The 18,395-nt window shown below is 38.6% G+C and overlaps 1 protein-coding gene across 6 annotated transcripts in view; it reads left to right on the forward strand.

The window, feature by feature from the left end:
• LOC124605120 (ribonuclease 3) overlaps positions 1 to 18,395 on the forward strand; it is a 295,599-nt gene that overhangs the window by 143,853 nt on the left and 133,351 nt on the right. For all 6 annotated transcript variants that reach the window (XR_006978601.1, XR_006978602.1, XM_047136593.1 and 3 more), the window contains one exon: positions 1,882 to 2,043. Coding sequence is in view for 4 of the 6 variants with exons in the window: in XM_047136593.1 (XP_046992549.1) it covers positions 1,882 to 2,043 (162 nt within the window). In the remaining 2 variants the exon portion in view is untranslated. The remainder of the gene's footprint in view (positions 1 to 1,881; positions 2,044 to 18,395) is intronic.

The raw sequence follows: 18,395 nt of genomic DNA on the forward strand, positions 1-18,395 counted from the left end.
ATACTGACTCTATGACTTCTCATAGGAGATAGATTAAGGAATGGAAAACCTATCTTTATAGTATTTGTGGACTTAGAGAAAGCTTTTGGCAATGTTGACTGGAATACTCTCTTTTAAATTCTGAAGGTGGCAGGGGTAAATTACACTGAACAAAAGGTTACTTATAATTTGTACAGAAACCAGAAGGCAGTTATAAGAGTCAAAGGGCACGAAAGGAAAGCAGTGGTTGAGAAGGGAGTGAGACACGGTTGTAACCTACCCCAATGTTATTCAATCTGTATATTGAGCAAGCAATAAAGGAAACAAAAAAAAATTGGAGTAGGAATTAAAGTCCAAGGAGAAAAAAATAAAAACTCTGAGGTTTGCTGATGACATTGCAATTTTGGCAGAGACAGCAAAGGACTTGGAAGAGCAGTTGAAGGGAGTGGACAGTATCTTGAAATTAGGATGTAAGATGAACATCAACAAAAGCCAAACAATGATAATGGAATATAATCAAATTAAATCAGGTGATGCTGAGGAGGGAATTAGACTAGGAAATGAGACACTTAAAGTAGTAAATGAATTTTGCAATTTGGAAAACAAAATAACTGATTATGGTCAAAATAGGGAGGATATAAAATGCAGACTGGCAATGGCAAGAAAAGCGTTTCTGAAGAACAGAAACTTGTTAACGCCGAGTATAGATTTAAATGTCAGGAAGTCCTTTCTGAAAGTAATTGTGTGGAGCGTAGCCATGTATGGAAGTGAAACATGGATGATATATACTTTAGACAAGAAGAGAATAGAAGATTTTGAAATGTGGTGCTACAGAAGAATGCTGAAGATCAGATGGGTAGATCATGTAACTAATGAGGAGGTACTGAATAGGATTGAGGAGAAGAGAAATTTGTGGTACAACCTGACCAAAAGAAGGGATTGGTTGGTAGGACACATTCTGAGACATCAAGGAATCACCAATTTAGTACTGGAGGGAAGTGTGTGGGGTAAAAATTATAAGGGGGAGACCACGAGGTGAATACAGAAAGCAGATTCAGAAGGAAGTAGAGTGCAGTAGCTACTCAGAGATGAAAAGGCTTGCACAGGACAGAGTAGCATGGAGAGTTGCATCAAACCAGTCTTTGGACTGAAGACCACAACAATATGCTTCATCCATACATTTGTAGTCAAATGTTTCATAGGGATAACAGAAATAAGTAGATCATTGCTGTTCTGAAAAGATATCTACTTTGTTGTGTATGAGAGTATTATGACACAAACAGAATTTAAATTTTCAAGTGGTTACTTGTCTAGTAATACTTTCATTTGGTACACATTTGTTTGCTTATCATGTTTAAGAAATGCATATAGTGTCAGCTGTGGCCTTTGTTAATACATATTACATAATATTGTGTTCTGTGATTGTGTGTGCAGTACACAAAGGAAAAAAAACTCTGTGTATGGTTAATATAATAGTTAGTTGGTGTTATATATATATTTTTCAGAGTAAAATTCAGTTGTCAGTTGGAAAAATATTTTTATTTTACAGTTTCAACAAATTAAAAATCCTTAAATTTAGGCAAATTAATTAATAACAAAAGGAGGGTCAGCATTGGTCTTTGAGGGACAAATCTTTATTTTGAAATAAATGTGAAAGAAATAAAGTTTTCTACTTCAATGACTGATGCTGACTCTCGTTTTGCTATTAACACTAGTGTGGTGGTCATGGTGCATGCAGCTCCTGATGGAGCCCCTTAAAAAAAAAAAAATTGTCAAAGCCAGTAAGGCAAAATAAAAATATATTTGCAGCTGTCGACCAAATTTTATTGTGAAATATAAAGTACAGTTGCTGAAAATTACATCTATGAATAAAATATTTATTTTTCTTTCTTTTCTTCACAGCTTCTCCGCAGTTCACTCGTGAACAACAGAACTCAGGCAGTAGTATGTGACGATTTGGGCATGACAAGTTATGCCCTCTACTCTAATCCAAAGGCTGAATTGAAGACAAAGGACAGAGCTGATCTGCTGGAAGCGTTCCTTGGTGCCCTTTATGTTGATAAGGTTTCTGTGTTTCCATCTTTTTAAATATTTGGTTCAGAGTGAATATGTGTATTAAGATGTGTGTGTCATAGATTAACATATTTGGATGAAGCTGAGAGTAAATAGCAAGATGATTTTACTGCCACTATTCACTAATTTTAATTAAGTCCAGTATTACTTGATTGTACAAAATAACTGTATAACTGATGAAATTCATTTATATTATTTTAAAGTGAATGTGTGAAACAATGGAAAGTATTAGATAGAATAACAATATGGAAAGAACAGATTGCTACTCACTACATAGACGAGACATTGAGTCACAACAGGCACAGTGTAAAAGAATGTTAAATAGTCAGCTTTCAGACTAAGTGTTTCTTCAGAAGTAGAAAAGAGACACATCTTCACACAAACACAAGTCACACTTATATATGGTCACTGTCTCCATGCACCCGGGAACGATAGTGGCCTTCTGGTAAAGGACTTAGTCCAAAAACTGATTATTTAGTTCTCAGTCCCCCACCCTGCCATTGTCCCCATCTGTGACTCAGTGACTGCTCACAACAGGCAAAAATTTAAAAGGCTAACATTCAAGAATTTTTTTCGTCAAGAAATATGACCATTTCTGTCATGTTAGGTTTAGATGGTGTGTCACCTGATGAATGTACAGAGACCTGACAATGCTGGAAGAACATACACAGCCTTGTAATCAAAGGAACTTTTTCCTAACACATTGCTGAAAGATCTTTTATAGGAAATGCTAGATAATGGAGTCATGCAAGAAGTTGAAGTAATGCAACATATCCAAGTAACTGATTACTTTCATACCACACCACACATTTATGGAGAAGTTTTCTTGAAAATATGTATTCAGTAAGGGCTGTGGGAATTTGCAGCACCGCCAGTGTCAGTTATGAGTGTTATTGATACCATCATGAGTGGAAGCGGAGTGATCAGTAAACAGTAGTAATGGGATTTCAATTAGCTAATGACAAAATTCCAGTCATCTGGCTTCCTCTTCCTCTTGAAGGTGTTGAGTCTATTGTAAATATTAAGGATGAAGGCTGTTCATGCATGAGATCTGCCACATTCTTGAAGGTGAAATACCGATAAAGTGGAAATTCATGTGCTTTTCGAATTTGTACATTTTGCCAACTAAATAATGTCTTCTACTTCATTCACACCCTGTTTATTTATACATACAGCTAGGAAATATTGTCACACTGAAACCACAATCAGGTCTAAATCTGAAGGCAGGGTCATCCTGAACAGAGAGAGTAGATTAAATTAGATTCTGTTTTTGTGCCATAGACCCAAAAATGAGATGATTCTCGTGGGTGTGGAACAAGTCAGAAAGTGTAATATAAAAATCATAAAACATCACTACCCTGATCATCTGTCAGGAGATTGTCAAAATATGTGAATACAGTTTACATAATTAATACACTGGCAGAATGAAACATAGTTATGCACTTTTAATACATTTGCCATACACGGAATACCTATTCTTGACTGTTGTGACCAAGTGCTGTCAAAACTGAAATCTAACAGACATTTTTACTTAAGCTGATCTAACAGTCCTTGTTAAGATATTCATCTATGGTGTGGAATGAGTTACCTATCAAAAAGTGTTTCAAACTCTATTCTTGACTGTTGTGACCAAGTGCTGTCAAAACTGAAATCTAACAGACATTTTTACTTAAGCTGATCTAACAGTCCTTGTTAAGATATTCATCTATGGTGTGGAATGAGTTACCTATCAAAAAGTGTTTCAAACTCTGTTTAAAGTGGTTTTATTTGAAACCATGTTTTCAGCCACTAATACAGTCATTGAATATTTCAGACATGTTGTATTTATAAAAACAATGGATATTCCAGAAAATAAAAGCATGAGAAAACAACTATTTCAAGAACCGCCCACAAATGATAAATACTAAATAACAAATAATTGCTGGTGGTCGAATTTGAATTGGCAACACACAGTGCATCAAAGCACTGAAGCTAGCTACTGCATCACATTGCTCTCACCACAGTTCGTGGCATGGCTCCTTCATCTCGAGAAACAGCAACCAGCTGTTTCAGAAGTTCCTGTTGGTGCCGAAACGAGCACTCTGGATCTAGAGCTTGTCAGTGATCCTCTGTACGGCAGCGCTAGAGGACATTCACTTTCTGGTCATGTTGTTACATCCTCTTTACTGTGATGTGCATCAATAATAGCCCCTCCTGGTGAAGCTTCGTGATCATAAAGCGTGTCTCCAGTTTCCGTGAACCCTACATTGTCAATTTGTGCCTTTGGACTGTACTAGGTCTTCATACAGAGAGTATGGATAATGTATCTGCACTTTTGTCTTCTTGATGAAGGGTCATAATCCTCAACATTGTATGAGGCATCCAACAAGCCATGAAGAATATGAACCCTCCAAAAGTGGCACTTTAGTAAATTTTCTGATAGTCTTTATTTCTGCACAGGTGTAAAAATCCAATCTGAGACTTATTGGTTCTATCTCACTGGACAGTGCTTCACATTGTAGTGCTTTTGTTCCTCGTGGTCATCCATGCCACGCTGCTGTCTTGCTTCTTCAGTCCTGATGATGAGGCATTTCATGTAGTCATCCTGAGTATCAGTTAGTTGAAATGGGAACAGTGTATCCGTTGTTTGGGCCTAACAACTATGGGGCAGATAGAATAGGGTGAAGCTTGCAGTGTCTTGCTTCGCTTTGTTTTATGGAATGTCCTGACGGGGAGTATTGTATTCCAATCCCCTCTTCACCACTGGTGTACATCCAAAGCATATTTACCGGTGCCTTATTGAAGCCTTCTTTGGGGCCATTCATCTGTGGATGTTAGTCAGTTGCACAACGTGAAAGTACCTCTGACACAAGTCTCAACTGGAAAACTTTTCTAAGATTGTAGATCATCACATGGGGTGCTCCTTACTTCAAAATGGAGGAACTTTGCAATTTCCGAAGCTCCGGCTATCAGCACAGCTTTAGGGGCAACATAGCAGGTGAGGTAGTCAGTGCAGACTATTATCCATTAATTCTCATTTGTCGACTTTGGAAACTCCTTTAGAGGTTGATTCCAATCTGATGGTATGTCGCAGCTGCAGATGGAATTGGTACCAGATGTCCCAGAGGTAACCATGGCACGAGTTTGTCATTGACGATCCTTACAGTGACTCAAATAGTTTGTTAACAGATCAGTATAGACCTGGCCATTGATACCTGTGTCTGACTCTGTGTAGAGTGTATTGTATTTCTACAACCTGACACAGATGTTATCAAACTGCATAAGTATGTTTGTATTGTTCACCAATTGGGATGAAGAAGCATTTTAACCTCATTCTGTCCATTTAAATCCACCAGTGTTGCATCAGAGCTGAAATGCGCTAATCATAGTACATTAGCAAAAGCGTTCTGTTTTCAGTTCTGCGCCGTGATTTTAAGTAGCAGGGAATCTTCATTTGTGCCATTGGAGTGCTCTGCGTGGAGGATGATCGGTTTGTTAATTAGCTGAGTTACAAAATGAGACTGTATAATTAGATGATTTGCTACAGAGGCAAAGACTGTGATGCAGGCTCTGTTTATCCCATCACCCGTCATCCATCCCCACAACTTGTCTAGAAATAAATCTTTAAACATGAATACCAAGCTTTAGAAAATTGCAAGAAAACGCTGGACGCATAGCTGAATTTTAATACCATATATCCTTAAAATCAGTCATAACAATCCCTAACAATCACAAATCAAAACTCATCCACAATCAGACATAATTCTGTCAATTACAAATTTATCAAGATGGCTGCCAACAATAATATATTCTGGCAGTTGCATCCAAAACTGCCACAAAAGCTAGTTCTTCCTCCTTCAAGGTTTCTATGGTTTTCAGTGGTGCTGGATATTCCCTCTGTTCAGCAGTCATGTCAGTGTAATGATGACTGAGGTTTCATCTACACTGCTGCATTCCACCAGAGGATTCCATAAAAGGCAGTTGACATCTCTGTATGTGTGTGTCAGCTTTTGTATACCACTGTCATGTTGTACTCCTGATGGCAAGGTGCTCATCTTGCCCCTCGACTCTTTAGACCTTTCAGGTTAGTCAGCCTGTGTAGAGAATGGTGATCCATCACAACAGTGAATAATTTGGCAAATAAATACAGCCTGAACTTGTTGATTGGCAGGACAACTGCAAACCACTCTTTCTGAATGCAGAGTAGTTCATTGCAGACTTTGAGAGTACTCTGGAAGCGTAAGCTATCACCTTTTCAGCACCTTCCTGAATCTGTACTAGAACTGCGCCTATTCCAAAACCAGTATCATAGCCTGTATGGATGACCATAGTTGATGATGTTGCATCTAGGGTGCCCACAGTGAAAATACCCTGGTGTGTTGTCCTCCATCCTCCAATTTTCTGACCAAATAGAATCACTCAGTGGTTAGCACACTGAACTTGCATTCGGTAGGACAACAGTTCAAACTCCAGTCTGGCCATCCTGGTTTGAGTTTCCCATGATTTTCCTAATTCACTTGAGGCAAGTGATGGGATGATTACTTCAAAAGGGCATGGCCACTTTCCTTCTCCATCCTTCCTTAATCTGAGCTTGTGCTCCATCTCTAATGACCTCACTGTCGATGGGAAGTTAGATGCTAATCTCCACCTCCTCCAGTTGTCTGTTTTTCTGTGGGGCATTGTACTTGGTGAAAAGGAGTTGGTTGTACCTTCATTGACTGTCATTTGACATTTGCAACAGAAGTTTGAGTTGGCCAAGTCCAATCTTCATGGCACATTTGACTACTGGCACGTCTTTTTGGGCATACTCTATTACTTTCTGATATTAAGGGTTGACATTCATGGTTTTTATCTCTTATGTACTCAGTCCGACATTTCTGGCTGCCATACACTGGTGTATCTCTTTCCTTACTACCTGACGTGTGAGAGAGTCAAGGTCATGGTGATCTTCCACAACATCCATAGGAATGACATTCAGCAGTTGGTCTCACCTCTTTCATCCAACTCTTTTCTGTTGTATTTTCTCAATTAAGTGGCTCCACATGATGAACTCCTCTGTAGTGGTGACATCCTTTACCAGAAGATGTTGCTTCATGTTTTCTGCAACTCCTGTCATCAAGTATGAGATTTTGTCTGCTTCTGTTGTATTTGGCTTCATGATATGGCATAGACCAAAACACTCTGTATGAATGACTGTGTCATTTCCCCATTACATTGAGACCTGTTCTTTAATTGTTTGCAGCTGATTGTTGCCGAATGTTTTCTTCTGATGTGGCGTGAAATTTGTTCTAGCTATTGAGCTTCTCTTCACTGTTCTTGAACCACTGCTGTGCTGTCCAAGTAAAAGTAAAAATACTCATTTGCCAAACATCTCATGTCATCCCACTTGCTATTTGGCAACTCATTTGATTCCTTTCAGCCATTTCATTGGATCCTGTCCAGTGTGTCCAACAAACAGTGTCATGTTGAAACCACAATTGAGTCCAAATCCAAAAACAGGGTCATCAATGAAGTACACTGAGATTATGAATTGAAAGCACAGTTATTTATACAGACATTGAATATTCCAGACTGCTTATATTTATACAGACATTGAATATTCCATAATATACTAGCATTACAAACATAAGATATTTCAAGAGTATTACAGAAATGACAAATACTAAATAACAAATAATTGCTGGTGGTTGGGTTTGAACTTGTACCTTCAGAATGCCAGAGAGCGATGCTAACGATTACACCACACTGCATGCACCACAGCCCATGGCAATATGACTGCTGAGTAAAGCACCAGTCCCATGAAGTTTAGTGAAAACACAATACAAATAGCAGCAGTGTCTCCCTAAAAAACCTGTAAACAGATACCATGTTGACATGTGCACAATTGCAGATACCTGCAGCATGCTGAAACAATACAGTAGAATTGCTCGACAAATCAAAGTCACAGTCGAAAAATTCAAATAAGTGCGCTCCAGCACAACTTTGCGACTTGAACTTAAAAACAAAAATGACAGTTGATAGATAAACCTGTAGCAACTGGAGTACCAGAACATGAAATGAAAATTTATCTCTGTGGACAATAAACATTGAATGCATGTTATATTGAATGTTTTATTCTAGTCAGTGTTTAGTCTCATCTCCTAAAGTATTAACTATTACTCCTGAATATTCTGTTCTAGTTGTTGTTGTTGTTGGTGGTGGTGGTGGTGGTGGTGGTGGTGGTGGTGTTCATCGTTGTCTTTAGTCCGGAGACTGGTTTGATGCAGCTCCCTGTGCTACTGTATTCTGTGCAAGCCTCTCTATCTCCAAATAACTACTGCAACTTACATATGTTTGAACCTGCTTACAGTATTCATATCTTGGTCTCCCTCTACAATTTTTACTCCTCCCCCCTCCCTCTCCATCTCTCTCTCCCCCTCCCTCTCTCCCTCCCCCTCCCCTCTCCACCTCTCCACCGCCCTCTCTCCCTCCCCCTCCCCTCCACCTCCCCCTATCCCTCTCCCTCCTCCTCTCCCCCCCTCTCTCTCTCCCTCCCTCCCTCCCTCCCTCCCTCCCTCCCTCCCTCCCTCTCTCTCCCTCCCCTTCCAGTATTAAGTTGGTTTTCCTTTGACATCTCAGAACATGTCCTATTAACCAAACCCATCTTTTAATAAAGTTGTGACACAGATTTCTTTTCTCTCCTGTTTTCTTCAGTTCCTCCTCATTAGTTACATGATCTACCCATTTAATCTTCAGTAGTCTTGTGTAGCACTACATTTTAAAAACTTCTATTCTCTTCTTGTCTGATCTTTGTATATCACCCACATTTCACTTCCATACAAGACTAATTACTTCAGAAAAGACTTTCCAATGCTCAAATCTTTATTCGCTGTCAACAAATTTCTCTTCTTCAGAAACACTTTTCCTGCCATTGAGACTCTACATTTTATATCTTCTCTGCTTTGGTCATCATCAGTTATTTTACTGCCTAAAGAGCACAACTCATCTGCTACTTCTAGTGTCTCATTTCCTAATGTAATTCCCCTAGCTTCGCCAATTTAATTTGACTACATTCCATTATCATTGTTTTGCATCTGTTAATGTCCATCTTAGAGTCTCCTTTGAAGACACTGTTGATTCCATTCAACAGCTCTTCCAAGTCCTTTGCTGGCTCTGGCAGAATTACGATATCATTGGCAACCTCAAACTTTATTTCTTCTCCCTGAACTTTAATTCTTCTCCAAAAAAATTTTTTTTTTTTTTTTCTGCTTGCTCATTGTACAGATTGAATAACATCAAGGACAGACTACAACCCTGTTTTACACCCTTCTCAACCACAGCTTCCCGTACAACAGTTGTCTGGTTCCTGTACAAGTTGTAAATAGTCTTTCACTCCCTGTATTTTACCCCTCGTATATTAAGGATTTCAAAGAGTACATTCCAGTTAATGTTGCCCAAGCTCTCTGTTATGATGTAAACATAGGTTTGCCTTTCCTTAACCTATCTTCTAAGACAAATCGTAGGGGTCAGTGTTACTCATGTGTTCTTCCATTTCTCTGGAGTCCACACTGATCTTTACAGAGATCAGATTCTGCCAGTTTTTCCATTCTTCTGTAAAGAATTCTTGTTAGTTTTTTGCAACTATGACTTATTAAACTGATACTTTGGTAATATTCATACCTTTCAGCACTCGCTTTCTGTGGAATTTGAATTATTACATGTGATGTCTGAGGATATTTCACCTCTCTCATACATCTTGCACAACAGGTGTAAATTTTTGTCATCGCTGCTCTCCCCAGAATTTCAGTTGTTTTGACAGGATGTTGTCTACTCCCGAGGCCTTGTTTCAACTTAGGTCTTTCAGTTATTCTAGCAGCATCATGTCTCCCATCTCATCTTCATCTATATCCTCTTCACTTTCTATTATATTGCCTTCAAGTTCAGTTCCCTTGTATAGCTCTTTTACATAATCTGACCACCTATCAGCTTTCACTTCTTTGCCTACTACTGGTTTATATACCCGTCCTTTTAAGTCTTTCCGCTCCCGGGATTGGAATGACTCCTTACCCTCTCCCTTAAAACCCACTTCCTTTCGTCTTTCCCTCTCCTTCCCTCTTTCCTGATGAGGCAACAGTTTGTTGCGAAAGCTTGAATTTTGTGTGTATGTATGTGTCTGTTTGTGTTTCTATCGACCTGCCAGCGCTTTCGTATGGTAAGTCACATCATCTTTGTTTTTAAATATATTTTTCCCATGTGGAATGTTTCCCTCTATTATATTTACAAATTTATATCAATTTAAAATAAGCTAATTCGTATAGACATATATTTACAGACTTCTAGTTAGAAACAATCATTAGATTTACTCCTGGTATACAATACTTTTTTTTACAAATAACTTATTAAATAATGTAATGCCACAGTGTTCACTCATGTCTCACTATCAGTCACTGCACGCACTATACACACATTGTTTCTTAACACGTCACTCACTACACACTCTCTCTCTCTCTCTCTCTCTCTCTCTCTCTCTCTGGTGATCTCGGGGCCATGTTATGTACTGCAACTTCCCATTTGGTATCCCTAAAAACTGAGTCAGCATCCCTCCATAGTGAGATGTTGAGCTCAGAAAGAGGAAGAGGTGTTAGTATTGTGCTATTCATAGCTTGCGGTAAGTATTTCTAGAAAGGAAAAAAGAAGGAAAAAGTGAAGGTGTTACTTGGAATGTTGGATGTTTTATTATTATTATTATTATTATTTGTACAACAATTTGTATCAAACCGCTACTGTCTTTTATCTAAGTAATCCTTCAATGTATAAAATGTATTGGATAACAGGTACTTTTTAGCTGCCTTTTTAAATAAGGGTATTTTTGCAATTTCTTTAATCTCTTTTCGTAATTTATTGTACAGTTTTATTCCTTCGTAGAAAATGCTATTTTGAGTTTTATGTTTATTTTTTCTTGGTAAGTGTACGTTGAGTCTTATCTGTTGTTGCATGGTCATCGACGGAGCTGTTTGTGCAGTGTTATTTTTGATATGTACAACTGACTGGTAAATGTATCCACATGGAGCAGTTAAAATCCCCAGTGTTTTGAACAGATCTTTACAATGAGCTCAACTAAAATTTTTTGTTTTTATTCTTATGGTTCTTTTCTGGAGTTTGAAAATTGTGTTCATATTTTGTGCATTTGTTCCCCAAAAACGAATGCCATAACTAAGAATTGAGTGTACATATGAATAATATGTAACTAAAAGACACTGCATGCTACACACTGATGATAGGATTCTAAGGGCGTAACATGCTGATGACATTCTGTTTGCAAGTGCCTCCGTATGTTGACACCACATCAACTGAGAATTAATATTCATTCCCAGAAATTTTTCATTTGTTACACAGTCTATAAAGGTTCCATCTACATTTAATTTAACATTGTCATTTTTCCTCTTCATACTGAAATTCATGAGATTAGTTTTCTTTATGTTCAATGTCACTTTATTGCTTATTGACCAATCATAAACTTCGTCGAGAGTTTCATTTGCTTTCTCGGCAAGGAGTTCTCTTGTTTTCTCAGTGACTATAATATTGCTGTCATCAGCGAAGAGAATTTTTTCACCATGAGTAACACTACTGGGAAAGCCTTTGATGTATATCAGGAACAGTATTGGTCCTAATATGTTACCTTGCGGAACCCCTATATTAATGTATTTTGGTTCTGATAAGTGTTTTACTAAATGTTTATCAAAAAACAAAGATGATGTGACTTACCAAACGAAAGCGCTGGCAGGTCGAAAGACACACAAACAAACACAAACATACACACAAAATTCAAGCTTTTGCAACAAACTGTTGCCTCATCAGGAAAGAGGGAAGGAGAGGGAAAGGCGAAAGGATGTGAGTTTTAAGGGAGAGGGTAAGGAGTCATTCCAATCCCGGGAGCGGAAAGACTTACCTTAGGGGGAAAAAAAGGACGGGTATACACTCGCGCGCACACACACACACACACATATCCATCCACACATATACAGACGTGTCTTTCCGCTCCCGGGATTGGAATGACTCCTTACCTTCTCCCTTAAAACTCACATCCTTTCGTCTTTCCCTCTCCTTCCCTCTTTCCTGATGAGGCAACAGTTTGTTGCGAAAGCTTGAATTTTGTGTGTATGTTTGTGTGTCTTTCGACCTGCCAGCGCTTTCGTTTGGTAAGTCACATCATCTTTGTTTTTTAATAAATTTTTCCCACGTGGAATCTTTCCCTCTATTATATTACTAAATGTTTAGATCTATTTGAAGTATGTGTTATCTCTACTGTTGGTACCATATCTGTTAGATATGATCGAAACCAGTCATTAGCTACCCCTCTTATTCCTAATGCTTCTGATTTATTTAATAGAATCTTGTAGTCGACTGTATCAAATGCCTTAAAAAGATCCAAAAATATGCCTGTGACACATTCATCTTTTTAACAGCTCTGGAAATGTCCCTGATGTGAAGGATTCGTTTATTATATTTGTTATGGAACGTTGTATAACCTCAATGCGTAGTTTCAGTACACACATTGGTACTTCATCAAAAGCCTACTGACTTTTTATTTTTTAGTTTTTGTACAGTTTTATTGACTTCATTCTCTGTGGTTGGGAGTAACATCATTGTATTTAGTGCAACATTATTTACAGGTGTTATATTTGTTTGGGGGAATTTTTGCTGTAACTTCTCTGCAATACTAGAAAAATGCTCATTTACATATTTTGCTAAGTGTTGTGGATCATTTACTACCTTATCCTTCTCCCTTAGCAGTATGTTATTCTGCGTTTGTTTGCCTCTCCCCATTTCCTTTTTTATAACATCCCAGACTGCTTTGCTTTTATTCTCTGCATTATATGTTTTTTGTCATTAAATGACTTTTTTTGCAGCAATCAGCACCTTCTTCTAGATCTTTTTGTATCTGTGATAGAAATTTAAGAATTCTGGATCATTGCGGATCTTTTTCATGGAACTGAGGTGTTTAAGTGTTTGGGATGACTTCTTAATACCTGCTGTTATCTATCTGTTTTTGTGAGATGTTGATACAGACATGCATACTTTTGGAAAATGCCTTTTCAGAGTTCAATTTAAACAATGTGGAGAATTTAGAGAATTTCATATTCACATTGGTTTCCTTATATTCTTCATTCCAGCTTTGTTTTTCTAGTTCTTTTGAAAAATCTTTTATTTTGATTTCTGATATATGTCATTTGTAGGCTTGTAGTTTAGGGAATGATTCGATGCCTGATTTTACTGTTGTTATTTGACAGTGATGGTCTGATAGTCCTAGACCTTATATAGCTACATCATATTTTTCCCTGTCCATATTTGTGGCCACATGGTCAATTACTGATGAAGTCGTGGTCGTAACCCTTGTTGCACTATTGACAAATAGGGACATGCCAAAACTTTGAAGGATGTTTATGAAGGTGCCGCTGGATTCATTTATGATATTAGTGTTGATGTTAATGTCCCCACACAGAATTATGTCACCTTTGTGCTTGAGACTTTATCTAGAACTTCTGTTAACTTATTGAAAAAAGTGTCCACACTACCACTGGTAGATCTGTACATACACAAAATGATTAATTTCTTACTAATATCAAGCCCTGTTAATTCAATAGCTGATATTTCAAGGTGTTTGTCTTCTGTTACTGTACTGAGGTCTTGTCTTGTTTGAACTGTGTTCGTTTTCTGATATAAGTGTATGATCCTCCACCCCTTGAAGTAGTTCTGCAGTAAGAGTTTGCCTTTTTGTACAATGATAATACTACATGTTGGATTTTTGTGTCTCTGCACTAGTGCTCAGTAATACAAACTACACTGCAGTTCAGAGATTGGAGCTCAACTTCTAATAGCTATATTTTATTTTTTATTGATTGCATATTTTGATGGAAGATTGTTAAGTCTGTGAAATGCCCCATGTTACTCTTTCCAATGGTGTATTTTTCTTTGTGACATCTGGTATATGTGATATTTGAGGTGTTAAAATCTGTCTTGTGAGTGATTGTTTCAGTATTTTTTAAAGTGATGGAGATACTCTTTAGACAGGGGAACCTGCTGTCTGGATTTATCCTAAAAAAGGCTTACTTTTCCTACCTATGACAACAGGTATTTGACCATGTGTGGCCCAAGATCCACCCCGTATACTTTCATGAATCAGCTGTACCAATCTTCCCTTCCCAGTCCTGTTTAGGTGTAGGCCATGCCTAGTGAAACCCCATCTGTTGATAGTCCAGACAGGCACCAGAGAAACCTGAGCAAAGGAGGCTGACCTCAGAGCCATCCCAAACCCCACATTGATTCACCTCACAGCTCCATCAAGGTGTGGTTGATCATGACGGGAACAGCTCATTGGTGCCATGAGTCAGGGAAGCTATCTTGTCCGGGTTACCACTTATGTCATATGCCCAATCCCTGTCCAAAATGTTTCCCGCTCCACCCACTATCACTACATGGTCCTCTTTTGTAAAGTCCTTACATAAAGACTCTAGGTCTTCTATCACATGACAGCCCTGCATTTGGCTTGAAGATACTGGTGGCCTGGTATGCTGCCCCTCAACTTTCCTGTAACTGAGGGCCTACACCTCGCTCATGGCTACTACCTAGCAGCAGCACTTTTAGCTGCAGCACTTTCTTCTTCCTAAGACTAATAGATGTTCAAGGATTTCTAGTAGGACTCATCTTTTTAACTTCTTGATTCTTTGCTCCTCTCACTATTCCATCTTCTAAGCTACCCATTCACTCTCCACTGTATTCCATTCCTCTATTGAAGTTAATAATTGCCTGATGCGCCCTCTTAGACTCTCGACAACCTATGGTTCTTTCAACTTATCCAGGTCTCATCTACTTAATTTCCTAATTTTTTGCAATAATTGATCTGAAACCGTCTGATGTCTCCAGGTATCTTCCATGTATACAGCCTTCTTTTGTGATTCTTATACCACGTGTTAGCAGTTATTAAATTATGTTCTGTGGAAAATTCTACAGGCAGCTTCCTTTTTCATTCCTTTCTCCCAGTCCATATTCACCTGCTGTTTTCTTCTCTTCCTTTTCTTACTATCGAACTCCAGTTCCACATCACAATTAAGTTTTTGTTTTTGTCTGCCTTAACTATCTGAATAATTTCTCATCATACATTTCTTCAATCCCTTCGTCTGCAGAACTATAGTTCAATTCTTTTATCTTGGCGGCTCGCGCACGTCCGCCCAGACGCAGGAGATTGCTGCGTTGCCAGTTGCACACGACGCACGCGCCAATAGAAGCAGCGCCATAGTATAGCGTAGTTCGCAAGCTTACGTTTAGGGGGGACCGCGCAGTTCATGAATTAAAGCCACCACGGCCGCATTAACCCTTTCGCTGCTACAAAGACATGCTCCCTGCATTCCGCACTGTGCACGATTTTGTCACTCCACTGCTCGCCTGTGCAGACACGTCGTGTTCCGACTGCTTTGACACTCTTATCATTCAATTCCACAAAAACTATTTGGCCCAAAAATTAGATTTTTACATGTCTTCTTGACTGATACCTTCCCCCCATAAATGACTTAATTTTGTTTCGATGTTCAACGTAGTTATTATGCAACATTAAATATTGTAAACCATTGCACGAAATTTTGAAGAGTTTGCAGAGGTATAGCCGGCCGCGATGGTCTAGCGGTTCTAGGCGCGCAGTCCGGAACCGCGCGACTGCTACGGTCGCAGGTTCGAATCCTGCCTCGGGCATGGATGTGTGTGTTGTCCTTAGGTTAGTTAGGTTTAAGTAGTTCTAAGTTCTAGGGGACTGATGACCACAGTAGTTAAGTCCCATAGTACTCAGAGCCATTTGAACCATTTTTTTTGCAGAGGTATAAGTCCATAGAGTATACTTTCCGTATGGTCGATTTTAGTTGCCACAATGTTGAGAATGAAATGTGGACAAGATATCTAAATTTCATATAAAATTACTAGATAATTACTGCATAATAACTGCGTTGAACATCTAAACAAAATTAAGTCATTTATGGGGGGAAGGTATCAGTCAAGAAGACGTGTAAAAATCAAATTTTTGGGCCAAATAGTTTTTGTGAAATCAAATGATAAGTGTGTCAAAGCAGTGGGAACAGCATGGGTCTGTACAGGCGAGCATTGCAGTGATGACAAAATCGCGCACAGCGCGGAATGCGGGGATTACGTGTCTGCAGCAGCGAAAAGGTTAATGAAGAGACAAAGCACTAGAAATTTAAAAAAAAAATTGCATTCAAACGAATATAATTAGTGAAGTAAGGCACTTAGATATTGTTTTTAAATAATGAAAATATTAAGCAGCACACAAGGTTTGAACTCACAACCTTTCTCATAGAAGCCCAACACCTTAACCATTACGCTAACGCAGCTCCTCTGACTACAGAACGCAATGAGGACTATAACATGTCACGCAAAATACTGACAAACACTGTTGGTATGACTATGAATTACTCACGCTTCGTCGAAATACAATAGGAAATAAACAATTACCGCTGTTCTTTATTGCGAAAAAGCGGTTCGTGAGATTGATACAAACACCTTTCCTTACTATCGCCTGAATTAGGAGTCTTATTGCTTGTTTGGTTTAATTAATTAATAGAATATGAAGCAATTGGTATAAAGAATGCTTTTTCAAAACTTTCTATAAAAGAAAGTCTGCTATCAAGACATTGCTTTTGTTCTATTACTTTATTTATGACTGAACGTTTCTAAAACTCAAGACACTCGTCCATGCTATGCACTGCAGTCGAGATCTGGCAACGTCGTTCTCTGTTCATTGGCTGACTGTGTTTTGTGACGTCAGATGCGCAGAACGAACCTAAACTCGGCCGCCAACATAAATGATGCGCACTTTAGTTTGCATATAAACTGTAGGACTGTTGTGTGCATTGACTTTGTGTCTATCTCAGGTAAGATAATGTGTTCACTGTGCTGTTCATGGTAGTTACCCCATCTATTTGATTTTGTATTTATAGCCCTGTACTCATCTGGCCATAAGTCCTATTCCTCCTGCGACTGAACTTTGCTAATTCTAACTATATCTAACTCCACACTATCCATTTTGCTTTTTAAATTTTTATCCCACCAGCCCGATTAAGAGATTTAACATTCCACAGCCCACCCTGTAGAATGCCAGATTTGTTTCTCCTATTGACGACATCCTCCTGACTAGTTCCCACCTGGAGGTCTGAATGGGGACTATTTTATCTGTGGAATATTTTACCAAAGAACATGCCATCAGCATTTAACCATACACTACAACTGCATACCCTCAGGAAAAAATATGGCTATAGTTTCCTCTTGCTTTCAGCCCACCGGCACAGAAAGGCCATGTTGGTTGATGTAGCAAGGCCAGATCAGTCAGTCATCAAGACTTTTCCCACCAACTCAGTCATCCAGACTGTTGCTACTGCAGCTACTGAAAAGGTTGTTGCCCCCCCTCAGGAAATGCATGTTTCTCTGGCCTCTCAACAGATACCCATTCTTTGTGGTTGCACTCACGGTACGGCTATCTGTATCATTGAGTTGAGACATGCAGTTGACCCCATCACGGCGAGGTCCCTGGTTCTTGGGGGGAGGTGGGGCAACACCCTTTATATATTCATAGAATTTATCATTATGCAGTGGTGCTGAACAGTCCTGTGTGGCCAAAAGAGTCTTCTAGTAGCATCCATATAAAAACTGACGTGTGGCTAGCATTCACAACTTGTGTAGAATTCCAAACTTGCTGAGGTCAATGTCCCGTGAGAGGGTTCAACAGCTTTTCCAGATGTTTTCAGAAATCATGACGTGTGGCTAGCATTCACAACTTGTGTAGAATTCCAAACTTGCTGAGGTCAATGTCCCATGAGAGGGTTCAACAGCTTTTCCAGATGTTTTCGGAAATCATACATTGGTGAACATATTGTGCTTGTGGATATAGTATGAGGGTCACATTTTCATAAGACTATAGAGCCCCAGTCTTTTGGATAATATACTGAACATACTTTTGTCTAAGACTAAGAATTCAATAATTGAAAACTCTTGTTAACAGAATGACAAGAAATTGTGTTAACAGTAAATAGACCTAAGTTCTTTATGTTCATAAATGTAATTCTTATATGTTTCTCAAGCATAGTCATGTGATAATAAAAAAGTAGTAATAGATAAACAGCACCTACAACATTTAATATAAGTGAGGAAGTTGCAGATATTGTTTTAATATTACTGTCTGCTAATTTTATTACATTAATTTGAGTAGGTGTAAGCAGAAATGAGATATAGCAATTTGGTGATAGTCAGTTGTTAACAAAATGTTCATAATTAGCTTATTTGGATTAAAGGAGTGGCAAATATAGGGACTGTAACGATTGTAGCAG

This window comes from Schistocerca americana, chromosome 3 (assembly GCF_021461395.2).
Source record: "Schistocerca americana isolate TAMUIC-IGC-003095 chromosome 3, iqSchAmer2.1, whole genome shotgun sequence".
In the NCBI taxonomy this organism is placed as follows: Eukaryota; Metazoa; Arthropoda; class Insecta; order Orthoptera; family Acrididae; genus Schistocerca; species Schistocerca americana.